This window comes from Crotalus tigris, unplaced genomic scaffold, assembly GCF_016545835.1.
Source record: "Crotalus tigris isolate CLP2741 ecotype Arizona unplaced genomic scaffold, ASM1654583v1 scf7180000017628.32516253702:7417878, whole genome shotgun sequence".
In the NCBI taxonomy this organism is placed as follows: domain Eukaryota; kingdom Metazoa; phylum Chordata; class Lepidosauria; order Squamata; family Viperidae; genus Crotalus; species Crotalus tigris.
In genome coordinates, this window is record NW_024096523.1 from 4821723 (window position 1) to 4842889 (window position 21167).

At 41.5% G+C, this 21167-nt stretch overlaps 1 protein-coding gene across 3 annotated transcripts in view; it reads right to left on the bottom strand.

Moving 5' to 3' along the window:
- Positions 1 to 21167, bottom strand: part of ASAP3 (ArfGAP with SH3 domain, ankyrin repeat and PH domain 3) — a 91940-nt gene that overhangs the window by 23091 nt on the left and 47682 nt on the right. For 2 of the 3 annotated variants that reach the window (XM_039334291.1, XM_039334293.1), the window contains exons 5-9: positions 17349 to 17398; positions 15573 to 15699; positions 5109 to 5194; positions 4672 to 4747; positions 2312 to 2398 (exon numbers count right to left, since the gene is read on the bottom strand). In XM_039334291.1, coding sequence (XP_039190225.1) covers positions 2312 to 2398; positions 4672 to 4747; positions 5109 to 5194; positions 15573 to 15699; positions 17349 to 17398 — 426 coding nt within the window. The remainder of the gene's footprint in view (positions 1 to 2311; positions 2399 to 4671; positions 4748 to 5108; positions 5195 to 15572; positions 15700 to 17348; positions 17399 to 21167) is intronic. The other variant, XM_039334292.1, reaches the window with a different exon arrangement.

A 21167-nucleotide genomic window follows, 5' to 3' on the forward strand; every position in this document is an offset into this window, starting at 1 on the left:
TAGACTTCAATTCCCAGAATTCCCCAGGCTAGTATGGCTAGATGGAAAATTCTGGGAGTTGAAGTCCATAAAAGTTGCTATGGTTGAAAAATACTGCTTTAGCCTCACCTTCATAAATGCTCTCAATTATTCTGGCTTCTTGCTGTCCATTTTGGAATGCCAGGTAGATGCATTCACCCCATTAAGCTTTGGGATATATGCAATTACTTATTTATTTGTTAAATTTATATGGCTGCTCATCTGATGAAAAAGTAACTTTGAGTGATTTATAATAAAATTAATAAAGCAACTAATATATAAAAACAGTTATTTAAAATAAAAACAAAAGCAGAAGGCCAAGAGGAAACAGGAGATGTTAATAACAATGGAGCCACCTCATAGACCATCTCACTGGACCCCTGGAGACCCCAAGCCTGATGGCATAACCAGATTTTGAGTGAGTTCCAGAATATCAGCAAGGATGGAGCCAACCTCACTTCAGGGACAGAGGGATGACCCATAGGGCAGACACCACAGCAGAGGATGTCTATCTTATGAGACCCATCAAATGTAGCTTCCTAGCCAACAGGACCCATAGCATACCCCAGATCTGATGGGACAGGCTGATATAATTTGGGAGAAGAATCCCTCAAATAATCCAAACCATGCCATGACAGGCTTTTAAGATCAAAACCACCACCTGGGAACATTTCTCTTATTTATTTTCTAAGAAAGCTAATAGAACTTATTTGAGTCCAAGCGGCCTAGATAAAAATAAAGCTGGAAGTTGGCAAATAATTTCCTTTATTAAAAAAAATTAAATGCATTTTTAAAGCATCTCTAACATGCCATGGAGCTAAGAACTGGTAGGCACCAAGGCAGAAGTCCATACATCTGTTGGCACCTATTAGGTGCCACACAACAGTTCCTAGGCTATTTCATGGCACCTCATGATGCAGCTGCTACTGCTCAAAATCTTTTTTTGAACTATCTGATGGCTTCCTTCCACATACTGGCAGGCCAAAGCAAGCTATTAGAAGTCCAATCTGTCAGACTGGACTTGTTTGAGCTGAAAAAAAATAGCAAAATAAAAATATTCTTGGACAGTTTTATAGACATGCAGCCTGTTAATTAGCATTGTTGAAAGAGCATACAAATCAGGGATGATGGGGAGCAGTTGGATTTAAAAACTATCTCGTGTTTCCCTGAAAATAAGACCAGGTCTTATATTAATTTTTGCTCCAAAAGATGCATTAGGGCTTATATTCGGTACTAAATGTGTCTGGCTGATTATCTTAACTGGGGCTTATTTTGGGGGTGGGCCTTATATTACGAGCATCCTGAAAAATCATGCTAAGGCTTATTTTCCAGTTGGGTCTTATTTTGGGGGAAACACAGTATCTAAAAACAGGGTTTTTCAAACTTGGCAACTTTAAGATGCATGGCATCAATTCCCAGAATTCTCCAGCCAGCTGAGTTCTTTGCTGAGCTGCCTGGGGAATGCTGGGAGTTGAAGTCCACACATCTTAAAGTTGCCAAATTTGAAAAACTTTGAGCAACTAATCAATACATTTAACTTCCTGTGGTGCAGATGGATACTATAAATCAGAATTTAAATATTGAAAAAAAGGATAAGAGAAATTCAGGGAAATTACTTTGCTTTTCAGCTATTTTCTTTAGTCAATTCACAGACACACATATATCCACACACATCACACTACCCCGATCAACACTCCTGCATTCTGGTAGACCTCAACTTACGGCCAAACTTGAGCCCAAAATTTCTGTTGCTAAGCGAGACAGTAGTTATGTGAGTTTGGGCCCATTTTGCAACTTTTCTTGCCATAGTTTTTAAGTGAATCACTGTGGTTATTAAATTAGCAACAGTTGTTAAGTGACTCTCACCTCCCCATTGACTTTGCTTATCAGAAGATCACAAAAAGTGATCACATGACTTCAGGGCACTGCAAACATCATAAACATGAATCAGTTGCCAAGCATCCGAATTTTGATCATGTGACCATGGGGATGCTGCAACAGTTGTAAGTGTGAAAAACATTCATAAGTCCCTTTGTTCAGAGTCGTCGTAACTTTGAACAGAGGGACCAAAATGTAGGCAGTGCAATCAAACTGCAACAGCCTGATTTAATGGAATAGATTAATATGCACAGTGCAGTGCTCAGACGTTCCTTCAAAATGCATGACCAAATTTTTGCAAAAAAGCAAATCACTGCATCCATTGCAATTTGTCATAGACCCCTGAAATCCTGATTAAGCAGACCCCCATTTCACCCTCTTCCTGCCCTCCCAAAGGACCCTTGAAGCTTTTTACCCCTTTGTTCTCCAGCTGCAGGATGCCTCGGAGAGAATCCCGGATCCGAGTGAGCTGTTTTACCTCTTCTTCCTTAGCCTGGCGAAGCTAAAATAAGATTAGAAATTGCTAAGGACAAGCAAGTCGGAGCTATCCTATCACTCTAATGCACTCAAGCATTGCTCTCTTCAGAGACAAGATTACAGGATACAAAACAACATCAGGTCTTACAAGGAGCCAACGTACAGGTAGTCCTTGATTTATGACTACAGCTGAGCTCAAAATTTCTCTTGATAAGCAAGACAGTTAAGTGAGTTTTGCCCCATTTAACGATCTTTCTTGCCACAGTTAAGTGAATCACTGCAGTTGTTAAGTTAGTAACACGGTTGTTAAGTGAATCTGGCTTCCCCATTGATTTTGCTTGTCAGAAGGTCGCAAAAGGTGATCACATGACCCCGGGGCACCGCAACCGTCATAAATATGAACCAGTTTCAAGTATCTGAATTTTGAGGGGATGCTGCAAAGATTGTAACTGAGAAAAATGGTCATAAGTCACTTTATTCAGTGCCATTGTAACTTTGAACAGTCACTAAATGAACTGTTGTCAGTCAAGGATTATCTGTACATAGGTTCAGTAAATTTTGGGGAACAGGAAGTAGTTTGGAACAGAAAGTTTGGAACAGAAAGTGGCTCACAAAACAGAAAAAATAAGGTTTCTTCCTCATTTGCCTGTATGGAAATTGATTTTTAGGTAGATAGCACCATTGACACAATGTGCCAATTAAATCATAGTGTTCCCCCCCCCATGTCATTTTCCCCAGCTTCTCACCGCCGCCAACCACCATCCTTAATTCTTTAGAAAGTGAGTCAGGTAGAGAACTGTTCATCTTCTAGGTCTCTTTTCGTTTGAGCAAACAAAAATTGCTCTAGGATTTTATTTCAAAAGAGACAAAAAAATCCCCCAAAAATTATCCTTTGGGAATACAAAACAGGGCTTGTTTGGCGACAAGTTTGGCCAGGGAAGTGCACGGCTCTTCTCCTTTCCAAAGAATAGCCTTTTCCCCAACATTCTTGTAATATTCTTGGCTTGGTTGAAATCCCAAAAGGAGACAGGAGGCCGGAGCCCCTTCCGTTGTATTTTTGGAGTGAAAAGAAAAGTATCTTGCCTTCAAAAAATCCCTGGATAATTTCTTGTTCTCCAGACGAAAATGCAGGGGAGAAACCATTCACACAAGCTTCTCCACTGGGCAGCTTGGTGGAGTATTTCAAGAACTCATCTGCAGTCAGACTGTTTCTCAACCTTGGCAAGTTGAAGGTGCATGGACTTCTCACATTCAAGGAATAGGCAGAAAAGAACAGAAACCCAAGTTCTGATGTGGGATTTGAAAGAAACAAAGGCTGTGCTTTCATAGAAGGAGCACCATGCATGGAGAAGAAACCCAGAAGAGAACGGAAAGGGTGTAAGCATGGTATTGAATGGGTCAGGCTAAGCATGGCAAAAAAAAAATAGCAACAGCTATTTGCTACTTAGACTTATATACCACTTCACAGTGCTTTTCAGCCCTCTCTAAGAGGTTTACAGAGTCAGCCTATTGCCCCCCAACAATCTGGGTCCTCATTTTACTAACCTTGGAAGGATGGAAGGCTGAGTCAACCCTGAGCCCGGTGAGACTCGAACTGCCAAACTGCAGAGAGCTGGAAGTCAGCAGAATTAGCCTGCAGAACTGCACTCTAACCACTGCGCCACTACAGCTCATGCAGGTAGTCCTTGACGTACGGCCACAATTGAGCCCAACATTTCCATTGCTAAGCAAGACAATTGTTAAGTGCGTTTTGCCCCACTTTATGACCATTCTTACCAAGTTGTTAACTGAATCACTTCAGTTGTTAAGTTAATAACAGGGTTACTACATTCCAGTAGAGGTTCCCCAAGGATGGGTTCCAGTAGGAATCCGAAAGCTCGGAAGACTAAATCTCTGATTCTGGTGACCGGCCCAGATTGGATTCTATTAACAGGGTTGTTAAATAAATCTGGCTTCCTCATTTACTTTGCTTGTCGGAAGATCACAAACGGGAAACACATGGTCCTGGGATATTCCAACCGTCATAAATACATGCCAGTTGCCAAGGTCCAAATTTTGATCACGTGACCATAGGGATGCTGCAATGGTCGTAAGTGTGAAAAACGGTCATAAGTCGCTTTTTTCAGCACCACTGTAACTTTGAACAGTCACTAATTTACAAACTGTCATAAGTCAAGGACTACCCTTGCTTATTGAAAATCTAGCCACCCGGTCCTTTTCATAGCTAAGAAAGCCATGCTTGTAAGTCAAGAGCTGAACATGAGTTCATAGTCAGGTGAAAATCCAGTGACAACTTACTGCATGTAAGGAGGCGGCTAGTTTTTCGATGAATGGGTAGAGGTTCTGAGATGCCTTCCAGCCATCTTGGAAGAAACTGGAAACATTTTGAAATATTTAAAAGCCAAGGATGGAGAAGGAAAAAAAAGAAAACATGAAGAGGTTAGCCTATTTGCTGCCACAGAAGCAGGTATTCAACCACATTTCATATTGTTTGAAACAGCCTCAAGGACTTGAGCTGTACTCAAGAAGCCCATCGAAAGGAGTCATGCTGACAAACTGCAGAGCCAACTCTGTAATACACTTACTTACTCAGAGCTGAAGAAGCTTCTTGGATGAGAAGTGAAACGTCTTCAAAGAAAAACAAGGAAGTCCAGTTGCCTCATGAAGAAGCATCTTTGGGATAACTAAGGCCTGGATGACTGAGAATCTCCACAGACATTTAGCTATACACTTACTTATGTTGCGCATGATAAAACTTGATGAGACTCTGCAGAAAATCTGGCCCTTGCTTCATTTGGCATTCGTTGGCTTTTAGAAGATACTGGGCAAGAAAAAAGCAGATGAGAACAGCAAATTACAATCCAATGACAACAGCTTCTTCAAAATGTCAATACGTTGTTAGTAAAAGAGATACTGTGTGAGCCAACCTATCTGTTGTTCATTCACCATCTAGTTAGAAAATAGAACACAGAATAATAGGGAATGGAAAACATGGAAGGGTGGATTTTTACCTGGAGGTGGTTTAAGATTGCAAAGTTTTAGGTAACTAGGAAGATTTCCGAACAGTGGAATGTCGTGTAACAAAAATGACATCCATGGAAATTTCCTCAGTACCTCCATGCTTACACAACCTTTAAACCACCATCAAGGCAAATTAAAAACCAAATTTGAACATTAATGTTATTATCCTTTGGTGCCTGCAGCTTTTAGCAGAATGCTCAGCATGCAATGGATCAAAACTGCCATTCGGTCTTTCACAAGGCTGGGATCCTTTTTCCCATAGTACAATACATTCTCACAGACATGTATCCGTGGCAAAGAATCCACGTCCCATCTGGTCAGTTGAAACATGCCAAGTCTTGTGAGAAACCAGAGCCATTTTAGAGTCAGACACAGCCCATTGTGCTTCCCCACCACCACTATCACAAACTCCCTTCCCTCTTGAGAATGCAACCAAATGTTTCAGCTGGGGGAGATTTCACAGGGACACAATGAAAAAGCATTCAGCAAAGCTTCTGCCAGATGCCCCCAAATGTTGCAATGGGGGTCTTAGAGAAAACCTGACAATCAAGACTCGGTAACATCCCACAGGGGGAGGTGTTGGGTTTTGAAAACACCTCAGAGTGTTTTCTGTACAGCAGAGCTTTACAAGCTAAGACAGCAACAATATTTATGTCTTTCCCTGTCTTCCTGCCAACAGTGTGACTAAATAAGAGTCCAGAGAATTGGAGATTCAGAAATATTAGAGCCAGGATAAGCCAAGCAAAAGGCTAAGGGAAGGGAGGTGTGTTTGGGAAACTGACTTATTAGCATGGACATTCAATAGCTCTCATCTGCATTCTACTGTAGCACTTAACTGGAGGAAGGCCACTACAGTATAATTTTGTTTAAATTTAAACTTAGTACATGACTGAGTTCTTGGGGATTTAAAGCTGGGTGTATACGTGCATGCATACAATTTCTCTGATTTGCAAAAGCAATCAATGACCAGGCCAGCTTATCCATATTGCCCCAAATATGGCTTACTTTATAACTTATATATTACTATTGACATTAATGCTAAGCAGAGAATTTTCTCTGCATTTCTTTGAATCAGCTGTGCTCAATCCATGGCCCAGGGGCCACATGCAGCCCTGGACAGCTAGTAATGCGGCCCCACAAGATCGTAAATGTTTAACATTATAATGTGATTTATATACATGAACTATATATTTCATAAGTGGCCCAAGACAATTCCTCTTCAGTTAATGCAACCCAGATTGAGCCCCCATGCTTTACACAAAAGTTCTCACTTTTCTGGATTGAAATAAATTTGCTTGCAACCTCTCACTCTCAGGAGTAGAGAAATATAAAGTGTGGCCTGGTGTTCTTGCCCTTATTTAATAAAGAGGTGTGTACAAAGTCCTGCTGCTCATTGTAACATCCCTGTCTCTGGTGTTGTGTGATCAATTTGGCTTCCGAATGAAGGCAAATATACTGTACATATCCCTGGATAATGTTGCAGGATCTGGGTCGGTTACCAGGACCTCAGAGGTTTAGTCTCCCAAGTTTTTGAATTTGTGCTGGAGCCCATCCTGGGGGAACTTCTCTCTTACCAGAATGTGTGCTTAGGGCTATTCTTATTCAGTACAAAGTCTGAAAGCTTGGAAGACTAAATCTCTGGTCCTGTGACACCCAGACTGGATCCTGCAATTTGGCTTCCAAACGTAAGAATTCAATCTCAAGGGTACACATCGCGAAGGAACTCCATGGGGCTGCTTCCTTATTGGTGCTATATAGGTAGTCCTTGACTTACGACAGGTAGCTTAGTGACTGTTCAAAGTTACAAGGGACCCAGAAAAAGATACTTATGACACAATTTTGAAGTTCTGCCACCCTTCCTCCACAGTCATGTGATGACATTTTGAGTCCTCAGCAATAGGAGGGGCATTTATATACCGCTATATTTTATTTATTTGCCCATTAGCCATATCATGTGGTCACTTGACCTCATTTTATTATGGTTTCCAGCAAAAAAAAAAGTCCATTGCAGATAATGGCTCAGTTAAACACAGCATTTGCTTAACAACCATTGTGATTCACTTAACAACTGCCCTCCCAAAAATATGGTCAATCATGTGATGACCGGCTTAATGACTGGCACTATTTAATGACTATAATTCCAGGCTCAGTTATGGTCATAAGATGAGGCCTGCCTGTAGTTTTCATAAAGGCAAAATTGGAGAAAATAGAAAAAAATAAATTCAGAGAGATTTCCCAAATTGGAGGAGTATTTCAAAAGGTTGTTGACACCCACCTTTAGTATATATCATACCTTTGGTATATGATTCTTTGTGTGTGTGTGTGTGTGTGTGTGTGTGTGTGTGTGTTCGTCGTTGACTCCTGACAAGTGCTTTTCTTAAGAAAAGCAACTGCTTTTTTGCAACTTCTAGCAACCACTTTTCTTAAGAAAAACAACTGCTTTTTTGCAACTCCTAGGGACTGCTTTTTGCAAGATTTTCAGAAGTGGTTTACCACTGTCTCCTTTCCAGGGTTGTAAGAGCATGACTGACTTAAAGTCTCTCAGCTAGCGTGATGCCTAAAACAGTCTAGAACTCAAGGTTTCTAGTTTGATATCTTAACCTCTATATTCAGCTGGCTCTCTACCAAATTTTCACTTTTTTCTTCCAGACTCTCACTACAATCCTGTGAAGAAAGATCAAGCTGAGAAGGAACAACTGCTCCGAAATCATCCAGTTACCTTCTTGGCTGAGTAAGGATATGAACCTACCCTTTATACTCTAGGCCAGAGGTCCCCAACCCCCACTCTGTGGACTGGCACCAGTCCATGGCATGCCAAAACTGGTCCACGCAAACAAGAGAAGCCCCATCCACGGGATGCAGGCAGCATGCGAAACCAGGCCCCCTCTGGTCCACAGAAAAAACTCCACGGAACCAGTCCCTGGTGTCCCAAAGGTTGGAGGTCACTGCTCTAGGCCATTGTTTCATAATCTTGGCAACTTTAAGATGTATGGACTTCAACTCCCAGAATTCCTCAGCCAGCTTGTGGAGTCCATACATCATAAAGTTGCCGAGATTGGGAAACATTGCTCCAGGCCAACCCTTTGTTATAGCAAGAGGAAATCTGGACTTTCCCACTGCCTCTTAAGATGACGACTCCTTTCCTGATTCTTGATTGTAGGCAAACCATAATTCATAATGTGCTTTATTTGGTTTTCGCTTAGGGCACTGAATGCAATACATATTGAAGAATTCAATGATCTGTGGCTAACTGTTAACCAAACTGAGTTTTACCTTTATCACCAAGGCTAAAAAGCACACAGCTGAGCCAGATCACTCAACGCAACATAATACTTGTGCCTAGTTCCTCTTGAAACAGGATGTCATAGACATTGAGGAAAGCCAGGACAGAAAGGAAGGGTGCAAAAAGTACACAATTGTGACATGGGCCAACCAATGGCATGGCTTAACCTACTGCTGCTTCCTACATTTAGAATGCTTCCTACAGTTAGAATGTATTGCAGGCTAACTTACTGCCCACTGCCAGGAGTTCGATCTTGACCGGCTCAGGGTTGACTCAGCCTTCCATCCTTCCAAGGTTGGTAAAATGAGGACCCAGATTGTTGGGGGGGGCAATATACTGACTCTGTGAACTTAGAGGGGGCTGTAAAGCACTGTGAGGTGGTATATAAGTCTAAGTGCAATTCCTAGTGCTACTTTTATCTGCTACTATTATAATCATGGGGGCTGCCAAGCAGCAATCTAGTCTTCTTTTACTTTACAGTAAGACTTTTTACTCATTTTTACTCAGCTGCCCAGAGTCACCTTGTAGAGGAGAGGATAGCATAAAAATGTAATAAACAAACAAACAAACAAATATAGTCCTTGACCTACAACAACAATTGAGCCCAAAATTTCTGTTGCTAAGCAAAACATTTCTTAAGTGAATTTTGCCCCATTTTATGACCTTTTCTGCCTCAGTCGTTAAGTGAATCACTGCAGTGGATCAGTTAGTAACAGGGTTGTTAAGTGTATCTGGCTTCCCCACTGACTTCGCTTGTAAGATCAAAACCATCATAAATATGAGTCAGTTGCCAAATGGCTGAATTTTGATCACCTGACCATGGGGATGCTGCAATGATCATGTGTGAAAAATGGTCATAAGTCACTTTTTTGGTGCTGTTGCAACTTTGAACGGTCACTAAATGAACTGTTGTAAGTTTAGGACTACGTGTAAGTAAATACAATTACCTTTCTTGTTTAAAGAGCTAACCCTAAACCTGGCCTTAAAGCAGGTGTGTCCAACCTGTAACCCACAAGATAATAAAAATATCTTTAAAAAGGAAGCTTACTATCTAAAGATATTAACTATATTATGTGCTTCATATGCCACCCAAGATAACAATGTCTTTTCACTCAATGTGGCCCAAGCAAGCCAAAAAGTTGGACAAAGCTTCAGTTGAACAGTAGGTGGCAGCACTCAACCAATCATATCTCAACTAAGCAAGTCAGGCCCTGATCTAGGGCAGGTGACAGTCATTCAAAGAAAATCAGGATTGCAGACTAGATAGACCAAGTTTAGAAAAATGTGCAAAAAAAGACAATGATAAACCATGTCTCTATTACTGCCAAAGAATAGGTGTCCATAAAGTTATCAAGTTAAGAAGATTTTACCTTATTTTTTCCAACCTACCATCAATCTCAGATGCGCTGGAACAACAGATCCTAGAATCCAAAACAATGTGCCCGATGACTGGGAATATGGGGAAATGTAGTTCTAACCCATTTAGCATATGCTACACGAAAGAAGGCTGATATACACCCTTCTCTTCTATGGCTGGATTCCATTAGAGTTCACGTATGACTTCCACTGGGGTGCCTCCCCACTGCAAAATCCAGCTACCTTTGTACTCATCTAAGCCCTTTACATGAGTTGGCCAGATCTAATCATTTGGGAGAGAAAGAGCCAGTTCAGTATATTGGTTAAGGCATCAGGCTAGAAACTAGGAGCTTATGAGCTCTAGCCCCATCATGGGCATGAAGTCAGCCGAGGGACCTTAGGCCAATCCTTTTCTCTCAGCCCTAGAAAGGAGGCCATGGCAAACCACTTCTGAAAAAAAATTCCCAAGAAAATTGCAGGGAGGTGTCCAGGCAGTCTCCGAGAATTAAATGGGATTGAACAGGAGAAAAAAAATCATTTGGGGACTGATATATTAGGGGGAACCAGACCTTTTTGCGAAACATGTGTAGGCTGGCAAATTCTGGAGATGGTTGCCCAGTCAGATCTGAAGGGATAAATGGCTGGGAAAGGCTGATGACATGAACGAAACAATCCAAGATTGAACTAATTCCTCTGGAGGAATAGCCCTATGAGATAGATCACTCAGCACACAGCCTTCCCAGATTTGCTGAGCTACAACTTCCAGGTGCTGATGTACTAGATTAGTGAAAGGCTATTCCCAGATAGAGGAACAAATGACAGACTCCAAGAGAGATGCTGATCTCCTTTGAGTTCCCCTATCTGTTCTGCTAGTTGCAAGTGAATCCTTGAGTGCTTCCATGTGCTGTTATTTATTTAACAGTGAAGCTATTCAAAGAGATGACTCACACTCTGGCCCAGCCCCAATCCTTCCACAGAACCCAGAAGAAGGAAAACACACACACACACACACACACCCCACCACACGCCTGGCATCACAAAACTCTTTAACCCTATCTGGAACGCCCAACTCCTGCAATGCTTCCCTTGCAGCCATAACTCAGCCATTCTCCTCTTTTACTTCTATACAAAGGTGGATCCCTTACCTTGGCAGACTGAGTACCTCTTTAAATCCAAAACATCTATTAAATCTGTATCAGGCAAACAGTACTGCTATGAGAATTGGGGTGGACAGGAGCTGGGGCAAGTAACAGTAGCTCACCCCATCGTGCGGCACTTGCGTCTCAAACCTGGGCTGCCAGCTTTCCAGTTGACCAGCTCAGGATCTTTAACCACTGAGCCATCAAGCCCCCAGCTTTCTCTGATAATCATGTTAATAAGCTCTTCTCACATGAAAGACTACTACTAAACATATCCCACTCATAAATTATGCTTTCTAAAAACAGGGAGCACCTTCAGAATTGTGTGAAACCTGTATAGGAGGCTCTTCCCCCCACAGTCGCTAAAACCACCATTTTGTGCTTTCCACAATGCATCAGAGTCATGCTAAATTAACGGCATTCTGGGAAATGGAAATTGGCCACTTCCCACAGCAAGACATTCTGGAAACTTCCCACAGGGTGGTAGGTTTGAATGTGGCAGATGCTGATGTGGGCATATCAGAAGCCTGCATTAAAGAGAAGGTCCTTTCAGCTGGAAAGCATGCTTGTTGTCTTCAGAGACAGTGAGATCTTTGGGCATTGACTATGTCATTCTTTCAAAAGCATGTCCGTTGGTTGTCAATAGGGAGGGCAAAATGTTTTGAATTCCAAACACCCTACTTGGAGCACCAATCATTCTGTTTCATCTTTAAAAGTCTTGAGTGTAAAATAGGATGTTTTAATTATTCTGGAGGAGTTTTAAGCTGAATTTATAGCATTTTGAACTTGAATCTCTTCTAAAACTATCAAAACAGTCTTTTTCAGGCTTGAAATCAGGTATTTCTGCTCAAAGAGAGATTTTTTTTTCCAATTCAGATCTCTTCTTATTAAAAGGAGACATCAAAAATTCTCTCACATTTTCTTTGACAGTTTTCATAAATTCAGTGGAGAATTCTTAAAAGCTGTTTGCATTCAGTTCTAGTTTTAAGTGTCTACATAACTCTAGTACAATTATTTTTCTTCTTCTTCACCCATTAACTAATGTATAGCTTTTACTGCTTTAAGTATTTCAAATCACTTTCCAACTTGCTTTAGAGAACTGAGGCATATTAAAAATAAAAGATATAGTAGTTTAGATTTCTCCTTTTTCCTTTCTTCTGTTGTTTCTCTGTGACAGCCCCTCAGGTACTGGAAGACTGCTATCAAGTCACCTTTAGTCCTTCTCTTTGTTAGAGTAGACATATCCACTGTGTTTCCCCGAAAATAAGACCCACCGGGAAAATAAGCCCTAGCATGATTTTTCAGGATGCTCTTAATATAAACCCCATCCCCAAAATAAGCCCCAGTTAAGATTGTCAGCCAGACGGACGCATTTAGTACCAAATTTCCCCAAAAATAAGACCTAACCGGAAAATAAGCCCTCATGTGTCTTTTGGAGCAAAAATTAATATAAGACCCGTTCTTATTTTCGGGGAAACATGGTAGTTCCCTCAATCATTCATCATATGATTTAGCCTCTGGACCCTTAATCTCTGCATTCTTTCTAGAGTCTCAACATCATTTTCATATTGTGGTGACATTGAGTCTGATTCTCTCACAATATGAAATTCAGGGGCTGCACATGTACTCTGGGAAGTGTATTCTTGCCCCAGTGAACGCTGTAGTGCAGTGTTTTTCAACCTTGGCAAATTTAAGATGTGTGAACTTCAACTCCCAGAATTCCAGAGCCAGCATGCTGCTACAAGTACAGATAATCCTTGACTTACAACAGTTCATTTAGTGACCAATCGAAATTAAAATGGCATTGAAAAAAGTGACTTATGACCGTTTTTCACACTTATGGCCATTGCAGCATGACCATGGTCACTTGATCAAAATTCAGTCTCTTGGCAACTGACTCGTATTTATGATGGTTGCAGTGTCCTCAGTTCATGTGATCCCCTTTTGTGACCTTATGACAGACGAAGTCTGGGGAAACCAGATTCATTTAACAACCATGTTACTAACTTAACAACTGCAGTGATTCACTTAACAACTGTGGCAAGAGAGGTCATAAAATGGGGCAAATTCACTTAATGTTTTACTTAGCAACATAAATTTTGGGCTCAATTGTGGTTGTAAGTCAAGGGCAATCTGTAGTCTTCAGCTTACAACCACAATTGTGACTGGATTTCTGGTTTAAGTCATTACGGTCCAATCCAGTACATTACGTACATAAAAACACATGATCGGTTACGTTTTTTGACATTTTTTACAGCAATCGTTAAGCAAATCACTCTGTCCATAATGTGAACCCTTTGTAAATGGACAGTTTCTGCTGGAAACTAGCAAAAAAATATTGCAAATCATGGTCATATGACCGTGGGACACTGCAACCAGTCGTAAGGGTGAGTCACTTGCCAAGCAACTGAAATACAGCCAGTTGTCAAGATTCTTTAACCCCCAATTCCTGGAGGTAAAACATATTGGAAAAAGAGCACACAAATCTTGTTTCCTTCATCATGTTCTGCAGCCAACGGGTTTGGCTTGCTTATAGCCAAAATCTGTGATCAAATATATAAATATAACAAGTCTCTTTTCACAATAACTGCACCTACTTACTATAATGAATCCATTTTGTGTGCAATAGCTCGGGCAGCAAGCTGAACAAGTCTCAACGCATAGACCCAAGCAAGGTTTTGCAAACCACCAGGAAGTAGCTTTAATGTGCACAGTATACAAAATACTCAGCCTATTGCAACACACATAGACACACACACACAGGCTCCTTGGCCTATATCAAAGCCATTTTTTGGCAATAGTACAGATCAGGTGCTCCCCGTAAGTACACACAAGTCATCTTGCTCTGCAAAGCAAACAGGATTTATAGACTGCAATGGGGAAAGTCATGCCACAGTGAACAAAAGGAATAACTCAAGCAGTGTTGGCTGTAAGATCCAGGAAGAGTCTCAGTCCCCTAAATATTGGGTTCAGCTATTCAATCAAACAAACTAATACACTTTTGGGAAACTGTGATTTCATGCAATGGATTGGGAGAATGCCAGGAGCAAGCATGGAGGGTACGCACAGCAATCCGAAAATGTTTCAAGCTGTTTGGATTCTATCCAACCAAGAAAGCCAATTTTCCATTAGCCTGATTTCATCTCCATCCTATGCCAAATAACAGAACTGGAAGGGACCTTGTAGGTCATGTAGTCCAACCTCCCCCCCTTTTCATCCTGCTGATTTTTGTTTCTTGGACTCCTCCTTGAGATTTTTTTAGATTTGTTTGTTTGTTAAGATTTTTGTTTTGTATTTTTTAGCTTTTTATGCAATTTTACTTTTGTATATTTATGTTTTTAAATTACTTGTACCTGGCCCTCCTTATGCTGCTTTCTGTAATAATCATCCGTGAGGATGCTGCAGCAGTCTTAAGTGCAAGAACTGCTCGTAAGTCACTTTTTCACTGGGGTTGTAACTTTGAATGGACACTAAATGAACAGTTGCAAGTTGAGGATTCACCTACACTCTAACCCTGCTGAAATTATATCAGCATTCAAGGCAAAAATAGAAACAGCAATATAGCACTTAGACTGATATACTGCTCCATAGTTCTTTAAAGCCCTCTCTAAGCAGTTTACCACTCAGCTCCCAACAATCTGGGTACTCATTTTTACCTTGAGCTGGTCAGAACTGAACTGCCGGCAGAAGAAGAAGGAAGAGGAAGAGGAGGAGGAGGGGGAGGAGGAGGAGGAGGAGGAGGAAGAAGAAGAAGAAGAAGAAGAAGAAGAAGAAGAAGAAGAAGAAGAAGAAGAAGAAGAAGAAGAAGAAGAAGAAGAAGAAGAAGCTGGAAGGGATCTTGGAGATCTTCTAGTCCAGCCCCTCCTCAAGCAAGAGAACATATACCATCTCAGACAGGTGATTGTCTAGTCTCTTCTTAAAAATTTCCAGTGATTCTAACCACCATTCTAACCACTGCAACACCACAGCTCTTAGAATACTAAAGTTTCTCTAGTCATCTCTGGAAGTAAAACTAAAATAACTAATTAATTGCACAGTGACTCTTTCCTGACCACCAAAATCCGCCACTTGAGGCAGCCAATCCCCTCTGCCTCACATTAAGGCCAGCCTTGTCTGCTCTGCTCCAAGTGGGACTCCTGACTTCTGGATGTGGCTGCCATACACAATGGGAGGAAATTCAGACTAATGAAAAATTTCTTCCCATAGCTAACAGCTCAGCTGTTATGTGTGAAAAAAAAATCACTGCAGGGTCACCAAAGTGTTAAACAAGTTCGTTGATGACTGTAAGTGTGCAGATGGGTTGCTTATTCCAATGCAACAAAGTTATTTGCTGGGCCAAAAGTTTCCTTCCCCACCTTAGAGAAAAATTAAGGCACAGCTTAGAAGAAGCCATTTCTTACCTCGCACATCTGCAGCTGGAAAGTGCGGCGTTCCTTCTGCAGGTCCTCCGTGATTTCCGTGGCTGAAGGTTCAGTCTGGATGACTCCAGATATCTTGGCTCGCTCCTTCTCCTTCTCCAGCTTTGCTCTAAGGTAACAGAGAATCCCAGCGGCAACATGATGGACAGATTCGGAATAATTTGTGAGATACGAACGGTGTGCGGGGAATTCTACAGGTGAATGTTGCTGCAATCTGTCTGTACCCGTGGTCATATTTTAATACAGATAGGTCTAGGGTGCACCGTGATCTACTTGGCTCAGTCCAGGACACGAGACACACTGGCAGTTGCCACTAACTAGCTTTTCAGAATGGAGGCTTTTTCTCAAGCTGAGGCATTTTGCAACAATTACCTGCATTCTTCTGTTGAGCTCTATAACTCAAAGAAGATTCCAGCTTTTTATCGGTAGTCCTTGACTTGCAACCACAATTAGGACCAGAATTTCCATTGCTAAGCAAGGGGAGGGGGGTTGTTAAAACAAGTCACAGTCGGTTTTATGACCATTTTTGCGATGATTGTTAAGAGAATCGTGCAGTTGTTAAGTGAATCCAGCTTCCTCATTGACTTTGTTCATCAGAAGCCGACTGGGAAAGTCATAAATGGTGATCACATGACCCCAGGATGCTGAAACTATCACAAATACATGCCAGTTGCTGAGTGCCTGAATTTTGATCATGTTACTGTGGAGATGCTGCGACAGATGTAAATGTAAGAACCGGTTGCAAGTCACTTTTTCAATGTTGTAATTTCAAAGGGTCACTAAATAAATGGTTGCAAGTCTAGGACTACCTGTACGCCTTAAAGAGTCAATTTCATCACGAACCTAGGAAGCTGCTCATACCAAGCCAGACCTTCCACCCATATTGTCCACACTGAGTTGCAGAATATATCCGAGGCTTTACGCAGATATTTTTCCCAGCTCATTTTGAAGATCCCAGGTTCAGCATGCAAATGCTACCTTCAATTTAGGCTATGCACTGATTTGGGTTCAAAAAGAAAAAGCTGGTTAGCTGAATGCCCTTTTGTGGGCATTCTCCTAGACCAGGGGTCTCCAAACTTGACAACTTTAAGAAACTTGTGGACTTCAATTTCCAGAATTCCTCTGGAGGAGTTCTGGGAGTTGAAGTCCACAAGTCTTAAAGTTGCCAAGTTTGAAAACCCCTAGACCATTCAACCATTCCTTGCAGCAGTTGCCTCTTTCCTGAGGATTGCATGGCTGTCTTCTAGAATTGTAGTGCCATCCTGAGAAAATATGTGGCATTTGTTAGGCACAGAGGTACAACTTCTTAATCAAAGTGTGTCTCCAGGAATTGCCCTGCAGCTGCAGAAGAAACGTTGCAATCTCAGAAAAAGAAGCGGCTGCTTTAAGAAGTGATTGACAGGTAGGTGAACTCCAAGTGTTCTTCAAAACACTTTTTGCTTTTGGGATCCATAGTCCTTTACCACTACAGCCAGAAAGATACCGGATAGCCCAGAGGCACATTATAAAGCAGGGGTTGCCAACCTTGACCACTTTAGGACTTGTGGACTTCAACTCCCAGAATTCTGGGAGCTGAAGTCCACAAGTCTTAAAGTTGCCAAGGTTGGTGACCTCTGTTATAAAGGACACTCTCGTTGGCTGGTTGACCCAAATCTCACAACCTCCCTTATGGCTTGTCCATAACAAAACACTTTTGTTTAGGAGAAGATGGAGGAAGAAGCCTACTCCTGCCAGAGGCAACAGGGGTTGGTTACTCACACTTTGGTCTCGTAATCCTTCCAAGTCTTTTCAATTTGCTTCTTGGAATCCTGCCCAGGGAAAGAGAAGGAGAAGGAATCAGCAAGCGAGTCACTGGAGGGTAAGAACACGAACACACAGGCACCCTTATCACTGGGCAAAGTTCCTCCTGCCCCCAAAACCTGCAAACACATACTGTTTCCCTGCATTGAGGGCCAATATTCGAATCATCTCCATGGGGACTGGAGGCTGGAAATTGGGTTTCTCAGGCATCTTCATAGCAATAGCGTTTCAGGCTTATATACTGTCCCCTAGCACTGTACAGCACTCTGTGGGCAGTTTATAAAATAGAAGCATTGTTTGCAGATTGCCCCCAATGATCTGGGTCCTCATTTTATTGACCTCAGAAGGATGGAAGGCTGAGTCAACCTTAAGCCCTGTCAGGATCGAACTTCAGAGTTTGCCTGCAATACTGCATTTTAACCACTGCGCCACCAGGGCATTTTCATCATTTTAGTAACCCACTCCTGTTGGCCCATGGAGCAGATAGCTTTAGCAGCCCTATAGCCAGGTGTTTGTCTGAAGAAGTGAGGTGTTGGGGATAGAAGAAATATGTATTGGAAAAGTCAAATAAAGTAAAAAATCCATTTTTAAAAAATAGAAGTTTAAAAAGAAAAAGGAAGCTCTTGTGCAACATTCTAGCATCAGTGCTTGTTGCATTCCTCAGAACACCCCCCAAAAATAAAATAAATAAATAAAATAAAATAAAACCTAAATAAAATAAAATAAAAATAATGTTGGAAGGGAGGTTATCTAGTCCAACCCCTTGCTCAGGCAAGAAAACCTATACCATTCCAGACAAATGGTTATCCAGTCTCCTCTTAAAAACTTCCAGTGTTGGAGCATTCACAGCTTCTGGAGGCAGGTTGTTCCACTGATTAATTGTTCTAACTGTCAGAGAAATTTCTCCTTAGTTCTAGATTGCTTCTCTCCTTGGTTAGTTTCCATCCATTGCTCCTTGTCCTTCCTTCAGGTGCTTTGGAGAATAGCTTGACTCCCTCTTCTTTGTGGCAGCCCCTGAGATATTGGAACACTGCTATCATGTCCCCCCTCATCCTTCTCTTCATTAAACTAAACATACACAATTGAGATTATCCTCAACTAGGCGTTCCTCGGGAAGCAACTTGCATCTTTTTCTTTACTGCATTTCCCCTCCAATATTTTATCCACTATAGCATTTATCCTAATTTTTAACTGCAGGAATTTTTCAGGTCAAGCATGGATAGGAATAAAAAAAAAGAGCTGATCACAGAAAGGGCCAAAGTCAACATTAAATATGAGGTGTTTCTTTTGTTTGTTCCGTTTGTGGTGAGGTGGGAGAATTTCTTTCTGGTTCTCAGCATCTTTTGCACAATCCCAGAAAGAGATGTGACTGCTTTAATGAGTCATACACAGCTGCTACAGTCACAGCCCCAGGTCTCAAAACACCTCTTTCTGAGTCAAATCTTTTATAGCATTGCACAGCACTAATGCATAATGTGTTATTTAATTGGAGTGCAACTTCTGAATACAAAGCTACATCTCTGTAACTTTCTTGGGAGGCAAATAGAAGGTATTTAGTTTGGTCTCCCATCCAAGTAGTAACCAGGTTCATCCCTGCTTAGCTTTTGCAAGACCAGCCAGGGTCAGCTAGATCATTCAACAACCAACCAGGTTAGAAAATATTTCCAAGGAAAAAGATCAATCAGCTATAAGGTTTATCAGATGACTTTTGGTGGATCAGACTCATGGCCCATCTAGTATAGCATTCTGTGTCTCACCTACAGTGGGATTATTATTATTATTCTATCCACAATAATGCGAAATCACAACTGCCGGTTCTTTAGCTGATGTTGGCCTCCAAATACATTGAGTTCTTGTCAAGGATCTAGGTTGTCACACTGTATTGGTGCAGCGCACGTGCGGATCCAAACAGTGTGGCCTTTTGTAACTGACAAATGTTGTCAGTGCACAGATTTTCTAAGTACCATTCAAGATTTTTTGTCATCAGGCTGTTTATGCCTAGAGCAGGATTAGAACTCACAGTCTCCCAGTTTCCAGCCTGAATCCTTACCCATTACACTAAACTGGCTGTCACAGTGGGGAATAGAATGCATTTATTTATTATTACATTTATCTGATGTAATAGATAAATTACATTATATTACATAAATTATTTTAACTTTAGATTGAATTTAGATTTGGATTTGGAGTAAGATTAACATTAGGATTACCATATTATTAGATTACTACTAGATTTGTATTCCCAGCAATTAGAGAATCAAATTAGAGAATCAAAGAAGAAAAGAACAAAGCAACCAGTGCTGTCTTCAGGGTACAGATAGTCAAGGTAGTCAAAGAGAACAGTGTTCCCAAAGCTCTTTATCTCTTTTACATGCTTTGCACATACATTACAGAGTTTCAATCACACTCTCGCAGCCATTTATTGGATAGTTTTGACTACACTGACTGCAGGCTCTCCTGGAAACAACCTTACTCACTCCATGCACTTCAAAATCTAAGGCTCTTCAAAATAATTCCGTTTTTAATTATGCACGAAAAACCAACAGTGTAGGAGGCAATCAAATCTCCAGGGTGAAGCCATTGTACAACCCAAGCACAGCAGGAGGAAGACAAGGCCGGTCAACTTCCACCCCTTTCGCCTCGCCAAAGTGGGCAACTGCTAGTACATTTTCTCACGACATACAAACCAGGCAGGTTGAAACTGGCTAGAGCATTTGAAAAGCTCATAAATCTGGTTTAGAAAAGAGAATGAGAGACATACAGAGAGAGAGACAGACAGAGCCCTTCCACTGTCATTTCCCAGGGTTCAGCATTAAAGCAAGTTGCCCTTGACTCGCCGAGGGAGTCAGCATTGTCCAAAGACATTCTCAGTGGTCATGTGGCCAGCATGGCTATATGCCAAAGGCACACTGAATGCTGTCACTTTCCCACTGAAGTGGTACCTATTAATCTACTCTCATTTGCGTGCTTTCAAACTGCTAGGTAGGCAGGAACTGGGGCAAGCAAAGGGAGCTCATTGCACAGAGTTTGGATCTCGAACCTGGGCTGTCAGCTGTCCCGCTGACAAGCTCAACATCTTTCACTGCTGAGCCATTACACTCCACTAGTTAACAAGCAAGTTTTAATGCCAGCAGCTATCATATCTTGATACTTCATGAATCTACCCACTCTCCTTTTAAAACCCAACAGGCTGCCTTTATCAGAACAGACAGCAGTGAATTCTACAATTTAATTATGAACTGAGTATAAAGTACTTCCTTTAATGGTCGCGGGTCTCTCTGACATCTGCCAACAGACTCTGGTAAAGAGGTGGTCAGCCGAACACATTCGGAGCCAATACCAGCAAGTACTGTAGTGAGGTAAGCAGCCTTTTTAGATCTACTATTTCCCACCCAACCTGCTTTGCTTAACCCATTGTGATCTGTTAAGTTGGCAGCCCCCTAAACAAAACGCACAGCACTACTAAAGAATGGGTTCCTTAGATACAGCACACGGGGAACTATTTGATGTAAAGAAATGGCCTGTAGCAATGGGAAAAAATCTTTCCCTCTGCCAGAAAATAAACACCACAGAAGGGCCTGCAAAGAAAACAGAAAACTGAGTGAGCCTGTTTTACAGAACAAAGCTGTTTTTCCTGTTTAGCCAGTTTACAATGGATTAGGCATTGGAGGAGAAAGCAGAGAAACACAAAAAGAAAAGGAAAAACCAGGAACATTTGTGCTTGGTTTTTAACTGTGTGCACACAGCCATAGTTCAAACCCTAAAGAATCATGGTTC